Source organism: Urocitellus parryii, chromosome 15 (genome assembly GCF_045843805.1).
Source record: "Urocitellus parryii isolate mUroPar1 chromosome 15, mUroPar1.hap1, whole genome shotgun sequence".
In the NCBI taxonomy this organism is placed as follows: domain Eukaryota; kingdom Metazoa; phylum Chordata; class Mammalia; order Rodentia; family Sciuridae; genus Urocitellus; species Urocitellus parryii.
This window is the reverse complement of record NC_135545.1, coordinates 7,043,312-7,058,911: the sequence shown is the minus strand read 5'-3', so window position 1 is coordinate 7,058,911 and position 15,600 is coordinate 7,043,312. Positions and strand designations below refer to the sequence as shown.

General features: G+C 52.7%; 2 protein-coding genes across 5 annotated transcripts; both read left to right on the top strand.

The window, feature by feature from the left end:
* The first annotated feature begins 3,090 nt into the window (after positions 1 to 3,090).
* Positions 3,091 to 13,587, top strand: Prmt1 (protein arginine methyltransferase 1). 4 transcript variants are annotated; one of them, XM_026406404.2, is made up of 11 exons: positions 3,094 to 3,191; positions 5,433 to 5,486; positions 6,042 to 6,143; positions 7,103 to 7,258; positions 7,401 to 7,464; positions 9,294 to 9,436; positions 10,125 to 10,212; positions 10,309 to 10,424; positions 11,248 to 11,398; positions 11,759 to 11,880; positions 13,357 to 13,587. In XM_026406404.2, the coding sequence occupies exons 1-11, from the start codon at positions 3,156 to 3,158 to the stop codon at positions 13,438 to 13,440; spliced, it is 1,116 nt and encodes a 371-aa protein (XP_026262189.1). In that variant the 5' UTR covers positions 3,094 to 3,155; the 3' UTR covers positions 13,441 to 13,587. The 4 variants fall into 4 exon arrangements, with proteins under 4 accessions (XP_026262190.1, XP_026262189.1, XP_026262192.1 ...); XM_026406405.2 differs by lacking the exon at positions 5,433 to 5,486 and having other exon boundaries at positions 3,091 to 3,191; positions 13,357 to 13,585; XM_026406407.2 differs by lacking the exons at positions 3,094 to 3,191; positions 5,433 to 5,486 and adding an exon at positions 5,711 to 5,792 and having other exon boundaries at positions 13,357 to 13,585.
* A 1,232-nt stretch (positions 13,588 to 14,819) lies between these two features.
* On the top strand, positions 14,820 to 15,566 carry Adm5 (adrenomedullin 5 (putative)). Its single transcript, XM_026406432.2, has 2 exons — positions 14,820 to 14,951; positions 15,157 to 15,566. The coding sequence occupies exons 1-2, from the start codon at positions 14,884 to 14,886 to the stop codon at positions 15,407 to 15,409; spliced, it is 321 nt and encodes a 106-aa protein (XP_026262217.1). The 5' UTR covers positions 14,820 to 14,883; the 3' UTR covers positions 15,410 to 15,566.
* Positions 15,567 to 15,600: the final 34 nt, after the last annotated feature.

Below are 15,600 nucleotides of genomic sequence, written 5' to 3'. Positions count from 1 at the left end.
TATTTGTAAATATGATTCCAGTGAATTACATTTTTTCTCTTATTGCACAGTTTAGCTATTCCAGCCAGTCCTGCATTGACAGTCATGGAGTTTTTCCAGCTGGTTCCAGAAGAAAGTTACACAGAACATCTAGGGCACCCTCCTCTGGTCTTTCTCCTTCTACCTTTGAGTCTTGTTCCTGGTTTCTCCTCACTGATTTGGCCACTAGCAGCTTCTTACCTTTTTATGACCATATCCCCCTTCACAGAATGTTTGTGAGTGCATAAGAAGATCCTATACAGTTGATTCTTGATATTCACAGATGTTTCCTGTGTTTGCAAATTTACCTACTTGCTAAAATTTATCTGTAATCCCAGAGTTAACAGAATGCTTTTGTGGTCCTCCAGGAGCATACTTATACAGGGCTGCAAAAAATTTGAGTTGCCTGGTGTGCACATTCCCAGCTGAGGTGCTCTTGTATCAACTCTCAAACTGGAAACAAACATCCTTGATCAATTTATTTATTTTTATTTTTAGGTGGTGCTAGCAATCAAACCATATGCCAAGCACATATTTTTCCACTGAGCTATGCCCCTAGCCCTTCTTGTCAGTTTAATTGTGCTGTTTTTCCAATTTCTCTACTTTTTGTTGCTGATTTTGCTAAAGCTTTTTTTTTTTAAATACTTTTAACAGTGAATGGATGTGATAATGAGGTTATTTATTTTTATTTGGTGTTGAGGGTTGAACCCTGTGCCTCACATATGCAACTGAAGCGCTCTACCACTGAGCTGCAACCCCAGCCCTGCTAAAGCTTTTTTGTTTTTGTTTTTATTTTGTCTTGAGGCAGGGTCTCACTGAGCTGCCCATTCAGCTGGCCTTGATCCTGTGATCCTCCTATTTGTGAACTTCTGAAAAAGTGGGATTACAGGCCATGCACCCACCATATTCAGCTTCATTCTCTTTTTTAGGGTAGAGGGATACTTGGAATTTAACCCAACCCAGCAATACTTCCATGGCTGAGCTACATCCCCAGTCCTTTTATTTTGAGACAGAGTTTCATTAAGTTGCTGAGAGTCTTGAAAATTGCTGAGGCTGTGCCCAAACTTACCATTCTCCTGCCTCAGCCTCCTGAGTCATTGGGATTGCAGGTGTGTGCCAGCAGGCCCAACTTAAGCTATGTTCTAAGTCACTTTACCTCTCTGTGCCTTATTTCCTCATCTATGAAATGGATGGAATAATAAAACCTGCCTCAGTAGGTTGCTGAGGGTGATTACATGTGTTAGTTCAGCTCTAACACATGAATGTCCAGCACCCAGTAAGCACTCTCGGCATGAGCCATATTTATTGACCTTAGATAACAGAGCTTGTCTTGAAGGACAAGAGTTAGTTTCCCAAAGAAAAGGGGCCTATATATTGGTACAGATATATGTATGTGCTGTGGTCCCACAAAACGGGGATGGCAGCAGTGATTGGGGGATGTTTGAAGCCAAAAGAGGAAGGGGCCGCAAACACCCAGCTAAAGGGATGAAAATTTATCTGGGGGTGCTTGGGAGTCTCGGGAAAGTCTTGAGAAAAGGAGGGGTGGTGTCAGCTCTGGGGACTGAAGTTAGGTGGGGGAGACCAGAAGCAGAGAAGCCAGGTGGAGCCTGGTGATACAAGAGGGGCAGGAGGGGCGGGGCTGGGAACTGAGAGATTGTAGGAAGTAATAGCCCACTGATCTGACTAAGTGACTGGGAGGGAAGTGGGGTTGTTCCAATTTGGGGCAGGGAAGAAAAGCTGTGAGGGAAGTAACAGTGGAGGGATGTCAAAAAGCTACTAAAGAAGTCATTTTGAGCTGAGTAGGTGGCACACACCTGTAATTCCAGTGGCTCAGGAGGCTAAGGCAGGAGAATTACAGATTGAAAGATTAATTGTGGCAATTTACGGAAGCCCTAGGCAATTTAATGAGACCCTAAGCAACTCAGCGAAGCTCTGTCTCAAAAACAAAAAATAATAAGGACTGGGGTTGTGGCTCAGTGGTTATGCGCCTCTGGGTTCAATCCTTGGTACCAAACAGTAACAACAAAGTCATATTGGAAATCTGTGCTAGGAGTTTTCCAGGAAGGAAGCATGCCAGGGAATATAGCCTGTGCAGAGGCCTAGCTCAACAAAAAGGGCTCATTCTGGAACTGGACAAAAGTTTGAACTCAGGACACTGGTGCATAAGGAGGCTTGAGAGGCAGGGTTCACGAAGTCAGCCTTTTAAGTCGTTTTCATTCAACTAGCACTTTTTTCTGCGCATCGCTTCCCGGAGAAGTGGGGGTCTGAACTGTACTCGGAGGTATAGGAGTTGACCAGACAAAGGGAGGTGGGTGTTCCCTGCAAGGGGAGGGTCTAGGCAAAGGCCAAGCGGCTGGAGAGGAGGTGATGGGTTTTTAAAACTTGGAAGGTAAGCGGTGGGCTTGGGTTTAATTGCATTGACGTCTTATTCCCGTTCCCGAAATGTTTTGGGGCACCTGACAAGGCCTCCCTCGCTTTTGGCCTTTCAGTACTTCAGTTTTTCCCCCTAGGTGAATGTGCACAAGGCCCTTGTTCTCCCTGGACGGCGAGGATCCGCCAAATGGACGATGAGTGACAGTTTCTTTGAGCCAATGGCTGGTGCCTAAAGACCTCTCTTCTCTCCTGGTGAACCAATTGCCATGTTCTTCTTGAGGCCAGCAGCTAGGGGAGGGCTGGTCAAAGACTTCGTAACGTCACCTTTTGGTAAACCAATAGCAGTGCTCAAGAGGCGGGTCGTTTTGGCTACGGACAGTTCTGTTTCCAGACGTCCGCTCAGCGCGGAGCCCGCTGGGAAGCTTTGAGGCGGTGCTGCAGGGAGAAGGGGCGGGAGTTTCTGGTTATCTTTGCCCAACCACCAGAAGGGCTTCTTGAAATAGACAGGTAGTTTTGCCCATCCCAGTCCTCTTCAGGGGGCGGGGCTGTGAACGCTGAGCTGGGTGGGCCCCTGACCTTTGATGGGCATCTTCTTCAACGAATTGCTAGGCGGCATTTTCAGATGAGCCGCCTCCATTACCAATGAGACTTTCTGGCGGGGTTGCGTGGGCGGGCCGTGGACCCTCCGGTATAAGGCGGTCCCGGGGGAGTGAGGAGAAAGGGGGGGGTCTCGGCGGCCGGAGGAGGAGTAGTTGCGGGTGAAGATGGCGGCAGCCGAGGCCGCGAACTGCATCATGGAGGTGAGTGCCTGGAGTACCGCTGGGGGCGGGAGAAGGCTTGGGGTCGGTGTTTTATGCCTCCGTCGTGGGGAAGGGGCCCTGAATCGGCGAATTGGGGCTGAAGGTCTCCAACCTTACTGAGGGGGCGCCGCATGCCCTAGATTCGGGGATATCGTTTGAGGTAGGGGGTTTCTTAGGTTTCAGGGGCTTCCAGCACCCTGCCGAACTTAGGGGATCCTTCCCCCTCCCACGTGGAGAAGGGCTGGGGGGCGCTTCCGGCAGAGCCCCCACGTGGCCGCGGCGCGGTGGGTGGGGAGGGGGTGTGCCGATCCCGGTGGCCCGGCGGGCTCCACGTGCAGGACAAAGGCCCCGCCCCCGGCCGGGGGAGGGGCGCCCGAGGGGGGGCGGGAAGGAGGTTGCGACCCTTTATCTTAAGTCCCCAGTCCTCCCCCATAGGGACCGGACTCTCACCTTGGACCAGAATTTATCTGGGGCCCTTCACGACGTAGGGAGTCTCTTGGGAGAGGCAGTGCTTCTCGACCCTCCGAAACCCCCTTCCTGGGTCTGGGGGCTTCTGCTGGGGCATCGGTCCATGTTTCATGTACCCTGCTGTGGGATGGAAGGAAGAAGAATTAGTCCCCCGCCCCTCCCTTTTTCTTTTCCTGGATTCTCCCCCATTCTGGGGCTCTAGGAGCTGCGGGGGATGGGGCATGCCCCTGTGACCTCCCTTTGGGTGGTGGTGGGGCATCTAGACAGTGGAGATTCTTCCCGATAAGTGCCTTGCACCCCCTTGTGGCCATTTCTGAGTATGTGGGAGGGACATCTTTTTCATGGGGCGTGGCCCAAAGCCCACCTTCTGTTTGGAGCCCTCTCGGATGGGCAGAGGGAGGGAAGGAATTGTGGTGGGTTATAGACTGCAGGCTTTGCCTTCTCTTGGAGACCTTTCTCTCCCTGTGGCTTTCGTGAGGGTAGGACCTCCCACTTCCAAAATCCGGTGGGGGTCCTCAGCCTGAAACCTGAAATGGTTTCCAGTGAGGTTTGCTTCTTGTGCAGCCCTATGAGGGAGGGTCCAGTATTGTGTTTCAAGCTGTCTCGGGCCCGGTTGTAGGTTGTCTGATGGTGATACCGGTGGTATTGAGAAATGAGCCCCAGGGAGAAATCCCCTTAGCAGCCACTCTTATAGGCTCCTTACTGCCTTGGGAGAATTGGAGAAGGGGCTTGGAGCTCCTAGGTTCATGGCCGGTGACTTGGCCTTTCTTGAAGTTTTAGTTGGTGGTCACATCCAAAAAGACATAATCCAATGGGATTTTGTCCTTCTACCCCTTACCTTGTAGCATTCTCTGGATGGGGAGGTCAGTTCTTGAGATACATGCCACATGCCAATGGGGGTAGCTCCCAGGGGTGGTCACTCTTTGAGTGCCCACCCATTCGTTGTCCTCCCCACCCCCACCGGTCTAGAGGCCGTATGGATACAGGAAATATCCACACAGAAATATCCAGAGATTGATTTTTAATCTTAGCCCCACACCTGACTTCAGGGCCTGGAGTGGGTGTGTGAATGAAGGAGATGGGCTCTGATTTCCCAAGGCACATTCTGGAGCCCTGTCATTTCCCATTCCCTGGGATGCAGCCTTCCTAGGAGGGGGTAATGAGTGAGGAAACAGGTTCCACCCGGCTTACTTTAGGCCTCCTGAATCTAAGGCAGGAGCTAGAGTCTGGGGTACCAGCTGTGGTGGGGGTGCCTAAGTACCACACCTCTTTTCTGGAATACTCTCAGATAAGAGACTGGTTTGCAGAGGTGGCAGGGGCCCAGAGTGCATTCCCTGCCAGACCCCTCCCTCCAGCTATTCCTGGCACCCAGGATGGGGGTGTGTGTCAGGAAGTGTCACTTAATCTGGGGGGATTAGGTGATGAGGGGGGAGCGACAGCTGGCTGTGTCCATGTGCCTGGTTGTGCCAGTTCCTCTGGACTGGATGGTGGGGTACATGTTCAGCTGCCTGGCCAGAGAGGGGCAACATGGGGGTGGGCCGCCATCTCTCCAGCCACAGCTGGGATAGGAGACCCCCTTACTTCTCCTTCCACCTCTCCCATCCCTTCCTGAATACAGTCCTGCCTCTTAGCTTGCTCCCTCTGCTACCACTCCCCATGAAGGAAAAGCAAAATTGCAGGAAACCCACTGCCCTAAAGAGCCTGGTCCCCTGGCCTGGCCCTCTCCCAGCCACTCCCAGTAGCTAATCCTTTCTCCCTGTTACTCTCTCCTAGAATTTTGTAGCCACCTTGGCTAATGGGATGAGCCTCCAGCCGCCTCTTGAAGAAGTAAATATCCTTTTGTGAGACCCTTTCCCACCTCCACATAAATATATCTTGCCACACATCTGTCCCTTCCCAGAGGTCTAACCGTGATCCCTCTTGCTTCAAACCAATTTATTCCATGCCCACAAAACACTTAGTACAAACCCCTCCAGGTGCTTCCCAGCTGGCCCCCCCAATACTGTGGCTACTTCCTTAACTCCGTCTCCAGCCCCCCTTTGCCCTTCCCTGTGTCTGCCCCAGTTCTGCCTTCCCTTCCCCTCCCCAGCTGTGGGCTGAGCTAGAAACGGGGGCAGAGAGTCTGGAGAGATGGTAGGCGTGGCTGAGGTATTGGGGTACTCCCCTGGATGGTGCTCTGTCTGGGGTGGGTCCTAGAAGTGGAAAATGGGGTTGTTAGGTTTGGGGGTTCCTGGGGAGGAAAAATGGCAGGCGGGGGCTGTAGGGTTGTCCTGGTATGACTGGGGATTCTATATTACTCTTCTGGGAAAAGCAGGGACCCAGAGGTTTAAGAGGCTGTGGTGAGCCCAGATTTGACCCATGCTCCTATCTGCCCTCTCCCAGGTTTCCTGTGGTCAGGCAGAAAGCAGTGAGAAGCCCAATGCTGAGGATATGACGTCCAAAGACTACTACTTTGACTCATACGCCCACTTTGGCATCCATGAGGTGAGTGTGGACTGCTCCTAAGGCTGATGAATCTTTAGGGGGTTTGGGGGAGGGGTAGAAGTTAATTTTTCATGCATGCACACTCCCTCCCTTGCACACATCCCTCTACCCTTCTACTGCGCCTGCCTGCAAGGCCCACAACACGGGTCGCCTCGCCCATCCGTTGCCTTGGAGACCTAGGTTAGCCAGGCTCTCTGCAGGCCGCTTTCCAGCAGCTGGGATGGGAATGCGCATGCGTATGGAGACCTCAGCTGGAGGTCAGGGCCTTCGGGCCTCTGCCGCCCTCTAGTGACTAGCAGTGGAGCTGCGCCCCAACTGCTCCTGCCCTGCCGGTTTCTAGTCCCTTTCCTTTGAGACCGAAGTTCTCAAATACAGCTGAGGTGGCATTCTAACGAATGCCCATTCCCTTCTGCAGCCTTTTGTAAAATTTATAGTTGGGGACTAAGTGTATAGTTCGGTGGTAGAGTGCTTCCCTAGCATGTATGAGGCCCTGGGTTCCATACCCAGCACTGCAAAAAAATAAGTAAAATTGTACTAAAATATACTTAACGTAAAATTATTGCTTTTTAAGCATACAGTTTTACTGAGGAATTATATATTTATTTTAGATGTAGCTGGACATCCAGTATCTTGATTTCATTTTTATGTGGTGCTGAGGATCAAACCCAAGGCCTCACACATGCTAGGTGAGCACTCTACCACTGAGCCACAACCCCAGCCCTACTCTGGAATTTTCAAAGCCTTGGATCACTGGGGCTTAGGTGACAATGCTAGAATCTGGGAGTTTCTCCATTATATCTGATTTTACAAGTAGAGAAACAGGTGCATAGAAGGGAAATGATTTTTTTCAAGAGGTCTAAGGTCTGGTCCTGTGTACTTGTCAGTGTGTTGGAGGCCAGGGCACTGTTTTCCAACTGTGGATGTGGACCTCTTAACAACTTTGTATCCCCCATCCCCAGGAGATGCTGAAGGATGAGGTACGCACCCTCACATACCGAAACTCCATGTTTCACAACCGGCATCTCTTCAAGGACAAAGTGGTCCTGGATGTGGGCTCAGGCACAGGAATCCTCTGCATGTTTGCTGCCAAAGCCGGAGCCCGAAAGGTCATTGGGGTGAGTCTTCTAGGTCACTGGGTAGGTCTGGGCCTGGGGGGTGGAGAGGGGGCCCATGGGAGTTCAGGGACTGGATGGTGGGAGATGGGGACCAAGGATGGGACTGGGGGGGTCTCACCCTCCCTTCTTCCTGGGCCTTCAGATCGAGTGTTCCAGTATCTCTGATTATGCTGTGAAGATCGTCAAAGCCAACAAGTTAGACCATGGTGAGCCCAGGAAGAGAATGGGTTTGTGGGGATGGAGTGGGAGATTTCAGCTTCCCCATGGCCCTCAGGAAAGAAGTGGGAGATGATGGCTGTTTCTTACCTGTGGTTTTCTTGGCTGCCAGCAGCCTGAGAATCTGTTTCAAAGTTGCAAGGTTGGGACTTCATTCTTGAGTTTGTTATTTTTTTGGTTTTTATTTGTTTGGGGTTGGGGAATACTGAGGAACAAACCCAGAGGCAGTTTACCACTGAACCACATCCCAGCCCTTTTTATATTTTTGAGACAGAGTCTAGCTAAGTTGCTGAGGCTGGCCTTGAACTAGGATTCCTCCTGCTTCAGCCTCCCAAGTTGCTGCACTCTTTGTCTGGCTCTAGCACTTCATTCTTAAAATTAGGGCAGAAAGTGATTTCTAAATAGAGTCATGGGGCCCATGGTGAAAAGTCTCCCTTGTGCCCCTCAGTTGTCTCTGAGTTTATTAATACTTCCTTCCAGAGAACTCTACACTTATAAGCAGTTATTCATATACATGCTTTTGCATTTACCTGCATAGTTTTTACACAAATAGCATTTTCCACTCCAGTACTGGGAATTAAACTCGGGAGTGTTTTACCACTGAGCTACACACCAGCCCTTTTTATTTATTTTGAGATAGGGTCTTGCTGAGGCTGGCCTTAAACTTCAAATCTTTCTGCCTCAGCCTTCCAAGTAACTGGGATGACAGCACATACCACCATTCCTGGCCACATATAGCATTTCATACAAGTCTGTTCCTTTTTGGGGTTTTGTGTGTGTGTTTTTCCTGCTTATTGTGTAGTTTAACAGGATGTTGACAGCTACTCTTATCCACATGTATCTCAGTTGTTGTTGTTGTGGAGTTTTTTTTTTAATATTTATTTTTTAGGTGTAGATGGACACAACACAATACCTTTATTTTTATGTGGTGCTGAGAATCAAACCCAGGTTCCACCCGTGCTAGGCAAGTGTGCTCTACTGCTGAGCCACAATCCCAGCCCCCTCAGTTTTTTTTAATCAGTCTCTTATGGGCATTTAAGCCTCTCTGAACATTTTTTGCCCCTCAGCACATACTGTTGTTTCACACCCAAACTAGTGTTTGTGGGGAATCAGTTTATAAAAGTAGAATTCTTGGGTTAAAATATGAGTTAGTGTGTTGGATTGACACTGCCAAATGCCTTGGCATTCCTACCAGCAGAGACACGGGGTGGGGACATGAGAAGATGGTAGGTTTTCCAGATGTGTAGCCTTCTGGGAACTGGAGTGATGGGTTGTTTTGTTTTGTTTTGTTTTTGTAGTATTGGAGATTGAACCCAGGGTTGGCACATGCTAGGCAAGCATTCTGCCATGAGCTACATCACAGCTCTTGGGTTTTTTTGGGGTGAGGGGGTTAAGAGACTATTGTAATGCACCCATAAGTGCCTATCACTCAGCTTGTAAGTATTCTTCCATTTAAGGCAAGTCCCCACTGATTCCTTACTTGATACCCAGGCCATATAAAATTTTTATTCCTGCCTCAAAAATGTCCAGAATGTTTGGGTTGTAACTCAGTGGTAGAGTATTTATTTAGCATGTGCAAGGGCCTGGATTCAGCAATGCAAAATAAAAGAACAAAAAAATTCAGAGTAATATATGAATTTGAATATAGTTAAGATGCTGTGGTTCTGCTAAGGTTTTTGAAGATTTCCCAAGCTAGCCCCCAGCCCTTTGTCTTGAAGGCAAGGGCTGCCCCAGTGGGGTCCCAGGCTCTAGACCTCTGGGGGGAGGGGCATGGGCTGGCCTTCCTGGGGTTTATTGTGGTCACCTCTTTACCCTGCAGTGGTAACCATCATCAAGGGGAAGGTGGAAGAGGTGGAGTTGCCTGTGGAAAAGGTGGACATCATCATTAGCGAGTGGATGGGCTACTGCCTCTTCTACGAGTCTATGCTCAACACAGTGCTCTACGCCCGTGACAAGTGGCTGGTGAGGCCCAGGTGGGGCGGGGTGATGCAGGTCCTACAGGCTGGTGTCCAGGGAGAAAATCCAAACCACGCAAGTCTTTCCAATAGAGGATTGCATACAAGGGTTGATTGCATATGTGTTGGAAAGCACAAAACAGTGTGACAATGACAGGGAGGAAAGAGCATCAGGACAAAGTTAGTACTTAGAAGAAACCATGGCAGGGCAGAGGAATAGGGTGATCCCAGGCAAAGCAGGAGAGGAGACTAAAGGAAGATTGGGAGGGAGCCCTATGAATCTGGGGAGAAGAGCATTCTGGGCAGAGGGAACAGCCGCTGCAAGGTCCTGGGACAAGAGTGTGCTCAACCTGTAGAACAGAGGGCAGAGAGCAGAAGAAGGTGAGATGGGAGGAGAGGGATGGGAGGGTGGTACGTATCTTACAGAGCCTTTTTGGGTCCCCATGAGAGTTTGCTTTTCCTCTCGGAGGGTCTGGGAGGGTTCTGAGGATCGCTTGGGTGCTCTGGGCACCCTCTTATGACCCTATCGGAATAACCTCGGGATGAGGGTGGCAGTGACGGCAACTGAGGAGTCCAGGTGGGAGGTGACGGGCTCAGAGCAGGGTGGGAGCACAGGGTGGGCGGAGACACTAAAAGAGGAGGGTCTGGGGCAACGCACAGCCCCCACCCTTCATGCTTACTCCACCCCTCTGCAGGCTCCTGATGGCCTCATCTTCCCAGACCGGGCCACATTATATGTGACAGCCATCGAGGACCGACAGTACAAAGACTACAAGATCCACTGTGAGCTCGGGGCCAAGGAGCTGGTGGGGTGGGTCGGGTGAGGCCTAGGGCCTGGGCTTCCGCGTGCTCACCCTTTTTCCCCACCTGCCTCCCCAGGGTGGGAGAACGTGTACGGCTTTGACATGTCCTGCATAAAAGATGTGGCCATCAAGGAGCCCCTAGTGGATGTGGTGGACCCTAAGCAGCTGGTCACTAATGCCTGCCTCATAAAGGTAGGGGGGTGTCTCTCAGTGTTAAAACCAAAGAAGGGGCCATCACCTGGCCATCAGCCTGGGATCTCTGAGCCTGTCTGACCTGTCCACCAAGGTGGTGCTAGAGGCTCAGAGAAGCCACTTCATCTGTTAAAAATTTTTGAGCCCTGCTATGTGAGCCAGGCAGATGCCGGGGGCCTCAAACAGCACTGCATTGCGGGCCGTCCCTCCCTAGGCAGCTAGAACACAGCACATGGGGAACACAGGAAGCTCAGGGCCATGAGTGAGCTGAGACCGCACAGTGAACCAGAGAGGAAATACCAGGATTGCACTGGACATGATGCAGGCAGAGCCAGTGGCAGGAGGGGCTGACGTAGACTAGGAGGATGCTTATTAAAGGATCAAGGCAGGGACCCCACCAGCCAGCCCCTGAGAACAATGGGACTCTCAAGAGTGTCCTAAGCAGGGGTTTGATGTGATTAGATGGTCACTGTCTTCAAAGGGTTGTATTGGCCGTGGCAGAGTGAGGGTAAAAGCAGTGGGCCAGTAAGGAGGCTGCCACAGCTGAGGGGTGGCGGCATCTGGGCAGGTAGTATCAAGGGGATGTGTGGGTTATGGGTAGAGTTGGAGTCTGGATGTGGGAGAGACAGGGGCGAGGAATCTGACAGATGCTCCAAAGTTTTGTGTTTGGCTGCTGGACTGGATGGTGGGGACAGGAACAGGCAGGATGAGCAATGAGTGCAGAGTCTACCTAGGAAGATCAGTGGGGGCTAAAAGGATCCCAAGGCGCAGTCCCAGGGGCATGGCGCTGAGCAGGCTGGAGCTCACAGGGCCTATCACACAGGAGGTGGACATCTACACCGTGAAGGTGGAAGACCTGACCTTCACCTCCCCCTTCTGCCTGCAAGTGAAGCGGAACGACTATGTGCACGCCCTGGTGGCCTACTTCAACATCGAGTTCACCCGCTGCCACAAGAGGACCGGCTTCTCCACTAGTGAGAGCCCATGGTGGCGGGGGCAGGCGGGTGGTCCCCAGCCAGCCTTGAGGTTCATGTTGATAGAAGTGTGCAGAGGGAACCCTTAGCCCCCATTCCAATGCTGGCTCTGCCACCCAGTGGCCATGTGGCTTAGGAGTGACCTGGGTGTTGTGTCCCCCTTTCCTTATCCACAAAATACAGACAACAGTCCCTGTATCCAAGGTTTGGTGGGGATAAAGTGGTTCCTGGCCAGTGCTGACCAGTCAGCATGCAGTTTTCTGTCACGGGGTGGTGTTCAAGCAGAGGCCGAGGCTCCAGGATGAGAACAGGCAGCAGGCCAAGGCTGGCCACATGTGGCTGACCCACCTCCGCCCCCAGGCCCTGAGTCCCCGTATACGCACTGGAAGCAGACGGTGTTCTACATGGAGGACTACCTTACGGTGAAGACGGGCGAGGAGATCTTCGGCACCATTGGCATGAGGCCCAATGCCAAGAACAATGTGAGGCTTGCGGGAGCTGCTGGGGGTGGGTCCCTATGCCCCTGAGTCCATCTCTATAAAGCCAGGTCCTGGTGACCGAGCCTTGATCAGGTTGAGGCCCCGTTCTTGAAAAGGGAGAGATTGATATTGTACACCCCAGATGGAGGTGGCCTCTGTCAAGCTGGGTGTGGGGTCAAGGTGGCCTGAGGTAGAGCTGCCAGGGCTTGCTGTCCAGTGGTCACCATTGGAGTGTGGGGTACAAGAGAGAAGATTTGGGGTTTTTCTTTCTCCCTTTTTCCTTCTGAGCGTATGGCAAGATGGAGCCATCAGCTGAGACTTGGGGCTGGAGACAGGTGTAGGGCACCATTGGGAGGCCCAGCATGGCCATTCTGAAGCTGGAAGATGCCAAGTGGGTGGGAGGATGAAGGTTCTAGAATTTGGAGATGAAAGAGTGGTCAGGGCTGGATGTGTCCATCCAGGGCTATAGTGCATGAGGCTGGGAGCTCCTATGGTAGTGACAGTGATCTGGGAGCAGTCCAAGGTCACACCACTTTGTAAGTCAATAATGTAAAACAGCCATGCTCCCTGGGGAGGTTAGGTGCTGCCCTTCATCCCCCAGAAGATGCACGTCACAGTGTGAAGACAATTTTGGTTATCACTAGAGAAGTGCTACTGTCATCTCATGGGTAGAGACCAGGGATGTAGCTGAGACTCCCACAGTATTTGGGACAGTCCTCACAACAAATCTGGCCCTAAATTGCAGTGGTGCCCAGATGGAGAACAAGATTAAAGTGATGGATACACAAAGAGTCATTTGGACCATTGGTGACTTTGTCCCAGCCCTGCCAGACTTGCCAGCTGGGGGCGGGTGGGACCTTCCAGGAAGCTTGGGGGAAGGGAAAGTGGTGGCAGTGGTTGGAACCATCAGGTTTTCTGGAGGGCCTGGTGCAATGGCGGATGCCTGTAATCCCAGCCTCTCTGGAGGCTGAGGCAGGAGGATCATGAGTTCAAAGCCAGCCTCAGCAATTTATCGAGGCCCTAAGCAGTGAGACCCTGTCTTTAAATAAAATATACAGAAGAGCTGGGGATGTGGCTCAATGGTTAAGTGCCTCTGGGTTCAATACCGGGTTCCAAAGAAAAAAATGTTTAGCTGGAGGATGGGGGCTTAAATTCTCCTTATTAAAAAAAAAAGGAAAAAAATAACTTGCTGATGGGATTGGATGGGTGGGGGAAAGTGTGATTCAGGTGACCTGCAGTTTCTAAGCTCTGGCAGATTTGGAGATGTCATGTGGAGCTGTCACTTGAGTTGGGACACATGTTGGAGCTGGGACTCACTTGGAGTCACCTGCAGGGAAGTGGGCTAAAAGGATCCCATAGGGAGGGTACACAAGACAGCCTGCTCTGAGGACTGGGGACAGGAATGTGCCAGGTCTGCATCCTGCACCTCATAGTTGGGCTCTACCTGCCCTGCCCCTCACAGCCTCCCTCTCCCCACAGCGTGACCTGGACTTCACCATTGACCTGGACTTCAAAGGACAGCTGTGTGAGCTGTCCTGCTCCACCGACTACCGGATGCGCTGAGGCGACACTCGGCTTTCTCCTGCCCTCGCCGGGCCGGCCCTGCACAGGCCCAGGGGCTGCGGCGTTCTTAGGCGGTTTTGGGGTCCCCCTTCTCTCCCTCCCTCCTGCAGAAGGGGGTTTTAGGGGCCTGGGCTGGGGGGATGGGGAGGGCACATCGTGACTGTGTTTTTTCATAACTTATGTTTTTATATGGTTGCATTTACGCCAATAAATCCTCAGCTGGGACCTGGTGTGGTGTCCTGGGCAGAGTGGGTTGGGGTTCTCTTCACAGGTGCTGAGGTGGAAGCCTGAGCAGCTGAGAGGACGGAGACTTGATGCCTGGGACTCTGCCCCCATCCTCTTGTCTCTAGGCTAGAAGCTTCTGTCTCTTGGGCTCTCTGCCCTCCAGAGTTCTCCTAGGGTCTGTGTCCCAACTCTTCTCTGTTGTCTCTTGGGGCTGGCACTGGGCAGGGCTTCTGTTCTAGTTTTGCTGGGCTGAGGGTGGGGTTGGATTCCCAGCACAGCTGGGCCCTTAGGCTTCCCAGAACGCTGCCCCACCCTCTCAGCACCACATTGTCACTCCGGGCTGGGCTGTTTTTTCCTGTCCAGGACCCTCCAAGGCCAGGCCAGGCAGGGTTGACTGGAAACAAGTGGGCCCAGCCTTCTCCACCTGGGTAAACTGAGTCAAGAGGGCGGGGGGTGGGGTGTTCCTTGGCAGGGGATGTGCCCCTTCTTCCTTCACCAACTCTGCTTGGAGCTTGGGTTTGGGGAGTTGCTCTCCACGACGTCGCCAGCAGGACTTACCCAGTTAACAGAGATGGAACTTCCTTCTCATAGCTCCCCATTTTGCCTCACTGTGGTCGTGGACTCTACACCAGCCCTTCCACTGCATGTCATTCAGAATCGCTTTCCCCACCCCTGCTGTCCACCCCACCTGGATAGCCAGGGCATTTTAACAATTTCTACCGCCCTGGCTACACGTGCTTAGGTGCAGCAGGTGCCCCAGACCTGCAGCCCCTGTTACACCTAAGTCCTTTTCCCGGGTTATGCCAGGGCCAGACGCCTCTTCCACTTGTCCCAGGTTGCTGGTCTTCTGCTCTGCAATTCCGCCCAGATTCTAGGATCCTTCCGCTGCGTGCATTAGGCAGCTCCTTGAAGGTGATGAGAGTGAAGTCGATTCCCACCCGCCTCCGTTTTCCGGGAATTGCGTGCCGCTGTCACTATTTGCAGGTGTCAGCTGCTTTTCCTGGCGTTTTAAGAGGGTCTAAGGGGCGTAGCATGGCTCTGCACACTCAGGGGTCCGGGTGGAGTCCTGCCCCTCTAGCGCCGGGTGCCACTTGGCTTTAGTCTTCTCTGGGAAGTGGGGACCCGCCCTGATTTCACACTCATCAGTGGGCGCTCGGGAAGGGGCCTCCACGCCGCTTAATCCACAGTTTACCAGACTTTGACCTGCTCCCCACCGCGATGACCGCCCACATCCTCATGCTGTTGCTCCTCACCTCTGCTCTAGGGGACTCGGCCTCCGCAGGCAGGTGAGAAAGGCCAGTAGCATCCCGGACCGGGAGGGAAGGAGACCACGAGGGGTGTGCACCCTCTTCCAGTCGGCTTTCCTCTTCCGCCGGCTGGGTAGGCGACCTGTAAGCGCGCCCCGCTTACTCTCGGAGTTGTGGGTGCCCCTCTGCACACCATTTCTGAGGTGGGTTCTGCTTGAGCCCGCTCTTCTACGTCCCTCCCCAGGCGGCTCTGGCACCTGGTACCCCAGCACCGCGGCCGCCTCTGCTCCCTGGGCACATGTCAGACGCACCGCCTGCCGGAGATTATATACTGGCTGCGCTCTGCCTCCACCAAGGAGTCCTCGGGGAAGGCTGGCCGCAAGCCCCAGGACCCCCATAGCTATGGGCGCCGCCGGCGCGAGGCAGGAGCCCTGCTTCATCCCCAGGACCCAGGCCGTCAGCAAGCGGGCCAGGACAGTGCCCAGCTTATGGGGTGACCTCAGCACTTCTCTGCTCCTGCCCTGGCTTCAGTGTGTCCGCCTGTGTAGGAAGGCTACTATCCCCAAGTTTCTTCTCCCCTTGGGGTCGTCTTCCCCAGCCTCTCTCCAGACTGCGACTGGGCTGTACCCAGAACCAGCCTGGACAGAACACTAACGTCCAGAGCTTAATAAACCAAAGAGTTTCATGT

Excerpts from the sequence above, each read along its gene's own strand:
- Adm5 (XM_026406432.2), top strand. The coding sequence starts at position 14,884 with ATGACCGCCCACATCCTCATGCTGTTGCTCCTCACCTCTGCTCTAGGG. Across the intron at positions 14,952-15,156 it reads GACTCGGCCTCCGCAGGCAG|GCGGCTCTGGCACCTGGTAC; the intron begins GTGAGAAAGGCC and ends GTCCCTCCCCAG.
- Prmt1 (XM_026406404.2), top strand. The coding sequence starts at position 3,156 with ATGGCGGCAGCCGAGGCCGCGAACTGCATCATGGAG. Across the intron at positions 6,144-7,102 it reads CCCACTTTGGCATCCATGAG|GAGATGCTGAAGGATGAGGT; the intron begins GTGAGTGTGGAC and ends CCCCATCCCCAG. Across the intron at positions 9,437-10,124 it reads ACGCCCGTGACAAGTGGCTG|GCTCCTGATGGCCTCATCTT; the intron begins GTGAGGCCCAGG and ends ACCCCTCTGCAG.